Here is a 5,215-nt window from a genome sequence, read left to right on the forward strand (position 1 = left end):
ATTTTTATGTAATAGCCTGACATTTGGCAAGGGAAGGAGGATAAAAAATTTTATGAATATGTGCAACATCATTTATGAATTACCCCTAAATTAAGTTATAGTTAAAAACCAAAACTATAGTTAAAAGCACAATTTCTCTGGGAAATGATGGATAAAATAATTGTAAGAGAGATACAAAACTGGATATTGTAAAAATTTGTTAAGCTTACCCCTAAAATTGTTGACGCTGAATCAGATATTAAATTCTGAGTTTTTATCTCAGTCAGCAGCTCGTCTAAAGAGGCCACACGCTTCTTCAGTGTTTTGTTCTGTTTATCTAACAATTTAATTTTTCTTTTCATGCTGATATTTTGCTGCTGAGCTATTTCAAGAACTTTTTTTTGCTTTACTTGGAGATGTAACATCCTCATCATTAAAATCTCCCAAGTAATGCAGCCGTTTCCTTCTTTCAGGAGTTACAGATGTACTTGCTGAACCTACAACAGATTTCAAGATGAAATATTAAATATAAGTGTTATATTAATAATAATTATTAGATTTATAAATCATACTCATATGGAGCTTAATAACGCATTTCAGTAATTTTATGGCTAATAATTTGATTTGGTGTGGAGGAAAAGGATTATTTTATTTGTGTAATGTCTTTCTGAGAGGAAACAGAATTAAAAGTTATGAAACATGAATATTTATAGCAAGCAAGGAGATTTTGAGGGTAATTTGCCATCTTAAATTAGTAAAAAATAAATAATGGGTTTTTCTTCACAAGCTTTCAATACCTTGCAAAATATTAGAGTTCAGGGAAGATGTTGTAGATATAAACTAAATTAGTTTTAAAAGTTCCCATAATCTCAGATTACTTTATCGTGTAATAGTTCAAGTGTTTTAGTTGCTTTAATTAGCTATTGCATAAAATTTTCAAGCTAAGTTCATTAAATTTAATTTACAAATGAAACTGAAACATAAACATAAATAAAAAAGTAGGCTAAAAGTAAATTACAAGCATTCTGGAAATTCTAAACTGAATATAAGTCTAGAATGCAACAAAATTCACCTACTTACAAAACTATTTTTCTCTCTAAAAATGCTATTTAACATATTGAAACCAATACAATTAATAAAATTCAAAGAAAAAAATTACTACATCACAGCATGTTATGTTAGACTTAATCAAAGTACAATTTCTTCCTCGACTCTCTCTCACATACATAAATAAGTATGTTAAGTACATGATACTGAAATTGAAAATAGAGCATCACTTACTTTCTGAATAGTGCATAGACTCTTCTGGATTGGGCTGAAGTGGCTTTTTTGACGACTTTCGATAGTAAACATTTTTTTGTAAGTGAGAAGGGAAATTAAATAACGTTGGAATTGCTGTGGCCTTTAACCAGGTGCCTCCAAACTTTGTTCTATCGAAGCAGTCTGATGTAAAATGTTTCGAACATAACTTTGAATACTTGGTTACTCTAAAGTTTTCCCGCCGCAGTTGTACTTCCCATTGTTTTTGCCTTTCTGGATCTTTAGGGAAACTATAAAAGAAAAAAAAAAAACTTAATTGTTAGCAAATGAAGTATTAAATTACACACATATATGTATTCCAGGTCATACAGGTATACTGCAGAAGAATGGTAATTTTTCAGAATCATTTAAGAATTCTTTAAGTACATGCTGAAAAATATCATGAAATTTTAAAAGTGTAGTAATTTTTCATTGGAAAGAAATGTAAATATACCTACAATTAGAGTCAAAACAATAATATAATTGTCTTTATATGGGGATGGCATTTTTCCCTTTAGCCTTTTATTACATGAGAATTCTTATTTCGTGATTCTGTATTGGAATGGAAATCAAAGGGTCCTTTTGGACCACCTTAAAGTTCTCTTAAAATTATTTTACAATAGTACGTACATTCAAAAACACAATTTGTAATACATCAAATTACAGATCAAAAGGTGCCTTCTAGAGAAAAGAGGGTCAAGTGAAATTTAAAAGAAAATGAGTCACTTTCAAATTAGATTGTTAATGATGGGAAAAATTTGTGCTCAAGGCAATGTTGAAAAAAGTTAGTTTGATTTTGTCATCAACAATTCTTTCTTAATAAAAATCTATTAACAAAATTATATTTCACTGCATGCAGGTTCAACTTCTAAAATGAGCACCACCTCTCTTTTCTTGAAATTATATTACTGAAACATAATAATGCACTCTCTTTTCTTGAGATTATATTACTGGAACAAAATAATGCAATCTTAATTACTGATTTCCACACTCATGTGTATGTCATGGGGGGATGAATATATCTTATTAACTATAACAAATATTTTATATTGAATATGTATCAAACGGTAACAAACTTCAACTCAGTATTTATTATTAGGATCAAAACGATATTACAGTTAAAAATTCTCTCACTCTCCTTTTTTTTAAATACTATTTAAAATATGGTTAAGTTTTTTACATCACATTTTTTCAATTACATTAAATTTCTAACAGCATCGTAGATGAGACAGAATTATAATCCAGATTATTTTTATTTTAATTGATTTTATAGAAAATAATGATACAGCATTGAGCTCTATAAAAGTAATCTGATTTTTAAAATAATGCTGTTTAACTGTTTATGTTCAATGTTGCATGAATCAAGATCTTCAGCTTTTTTTTTTTTTTTTTTTTTTTTTTTTTTTAACAAAGTAAACATATCGCACAATCTTTTCTCAATAATTTAATGCTAATAACAGCATTTTTCTTTTTTTTTATCGCAAGCAGTAATTGTTTATGAAATCAAAACGCGTACGACTTGGCGAAAAAAAGTTAACGCCAATTGGCGCAGCTTTCTATTTCAACGGAATACACGGAAAAAACATATAAAATTCAATTATTTGTAAAGGATGAATCCAGTAAATAGTGTCACAGTATTTAATACATTTTGATGCTAATAATACATGCTGAAAATGTCATATACAGCGGCAATTTTCTTGTACAATATGGCTGAAAATTTCCAACCAATTCAACAGAGATAGTAAAACGACAGAAATATTGAAAATAAAATAATAAATCATGCAGTTTTAACTTACCTATGAAAGGTTACAGGTCCTCCTTTCACGAAACTTTCTTTACATCAATAGGCGCTGCAGCGAATAACCATTTTTACTTAAATTTTACGTGACCAAGCAGAGCAGCAGTCTTTCGTCCCATAGAAAGCAATGTAAAGTATTTCCGGACTTTCAGAACTCGCGCAGCAGTCACGTGACACTAATGTTGGAACCGGTTGAAGGTTGCAATAAGCTCTCTACCAGTATATTATCTCGTTGTTTACGATAGCAAGCAATTCTTTACGGGTGACGCAATAATTCCTTTCCGGTTTAAACAAGCACTTACTCCAATAGGCTATTACTCGCTCTTGACCATTAATCATTTGAGAAAGGACAGCTCCCACACTTTCGTTGCTTGCATCTGTGGCCAATATAAATTCTTTGTCTGTTTGGGGATATACGAGCACGGGCGTATATGTTAATGCCGTCTTCTACTGATTAAAGGACTTCTCGCACTCCTCAGTCCATCCGAATTTTCGTTTACTTTCTGTTGATTTAATCAGAGGCCTTGCGATGTTGGAGAACCCCTTCACGAATCTTCTATAATAAGTACAGAGTCCCAAGAAGCTCCGGTAGTTGATGAATATCCACAGCACGTTCCCAGTCCTGAACTGCCGACACCTTCGGCAGAGATGACGTGCTCGAGATAGGTAACTTCACTGCGGAATAACTTGCATTTCGAATGACTCAGTTTAAGGTTGGCATCTCTCAATTTCTGGAACACCTTCCTGATATTTTCTAGATGTTCCTCGAAAGTAAGGCCCACTATAATGATGTCGTCTAGGTAGACCAGACAGGATTCATAAGATAGACCACGAAGCACTGTCTCCATCAGGCGTTCGAATGTTGCAGGGGCGTTACAGAGCCCAAAAGGCATAACTTTAAACTGCCAGAGTCCTTGACCGGTAGTGAAGGCAGTTTTCTCTCTATCGTCGGGATGAATTTCCACTTGCCAGTATCCACTCTTGAGGTCCAGAGTGGAAAACTACTTGTGCCCTGATAAGTTGTCTAGAGTATCGTCAATCTTTGGAAGAGGGTAACTGTCTTTCTTAGTGATATTATTTAGTCTCCGGTAGTCGACACAAAATCTTGTCGAGCCATCTTTCTTCCGGACGAGAACTATAGGAGATGCCCATCGATTTGTGGATGGTTCGATGATATAATTTTCTTGCATCTCCTTCAGAAGTTTTCCAACCTCTTCCTGTTTTGCGAATGGTAAACGTATTGCTGCTTTATCGGAGAGTGATCCCCCGTATCAATTCGATGTTGCGTTAGTTTTGTGCGGCCAACATCTCTGGATGACCTAGAAAATATATCTTCAAATTCTTTAATTGTTTTCTCTGCCGCACGTCTTTGTTCATGGGTTAAATTTGGACTCTGTAGGAATTTTTCCATTAATTGCCTCAGTCGGAATTTCAAGTGGGGCTTTATAAACACAAGTAACTGGAATGCATGCTGCTAGCACTTCACCCCTTTGGATGTTTCTCGGTCTGTGGCTAACATTCGCCACGCACATCACAGGGATGAAATCTTTCGAAAGGTCTACTAATGAGGAGGGCACTAATACCTCTCTTAAGCTACTTTCAGGGTATTCAATTAGTCCAAATCTGAAGCTATTCTTTTCTATGGATCCGGCTATTAATAATTCTGTCATCGGAGGGATGGTGACATCTGTTTTTGTTGTTACTTGGTGAGCTGAGGGAATGTCGCTCTTCATTTCAAACACAGTTATATCTTCTTTTGCAGAGCGCATTTCGTTACGTGTAAAGTCCAACGTAAAGTCGTACTTTCGCAAAAAGTCCAATCCGAGTATTAATTCGTCCGCGATGTTAGCGACGAAAGCTAAGTGCTGATAGGTCTCATTCCCGAAGGTAATGATGATGTTAATTTTACCTTCAATGGGAATCTTATCACCTGTCACTGTTTGCAAAGTCACACAGGGCGGAGTCCAGCGCAACGCTTCGCTCAATCCTCGAGCTACATCTGTTCTTACGATGGTTACATTTGTTCCCGTATCTATGATCATTTTACAAGGATGCTTATTCACGTATCCTTCGACGAACAGTCCGTTATTTCCGCCGCTCATTGAAGAGATTTGAAGAACTTTCAGAGGGGCTGCATCT

General features: G+C 34.3%; 1 protein-coding gene across 1 annotated transcript; it reads right to left on the reverse strand.

Moving 5' to 3' along the window:
• Positions 1 to 215: 215 nt before the first annotated feature.
• Positions 216 to 3,415, reverse strand: LOC146994374 (THAP domain-containing protein 1-like). Its single transcript, XM_085826353.1, has 4 exons — positions 3,379 to 3,415; positions 3,075 to 3,111; positions 1,261 to 1,529; positions 216 to 476 (listed from the first exon to the last, which is right to left on the reverse strand). The coding sequence occupies exons 1-4, from the start codon at positions 3,413 to 3,415 to the stop codon at positions 367 to 369; spliced, it is 453 nt and encodes a 150-aa protein (XP_085682479.1). The 3' UTR covers positions 216 to 366.
• Positions 3,416 to 5,215: the final 1,800 nt, after the last annotated feature.

Source organism: Stegodyphus dumicola, chromosome 11 (genome assembly GCF_044657685.1).
Source record: "Stegodyphus dumicola isolate Sdum_Otavi_A_Nest chromosome 11, ASM4465768v1".
Classification (NCBI taxonomy): domain Eukaryota; kingdom Metazoa; phylum Arthropoda; class Arachnida; order Araneae; family Eresidae; genus Stegodyphus; species Stegodyphus dumicola.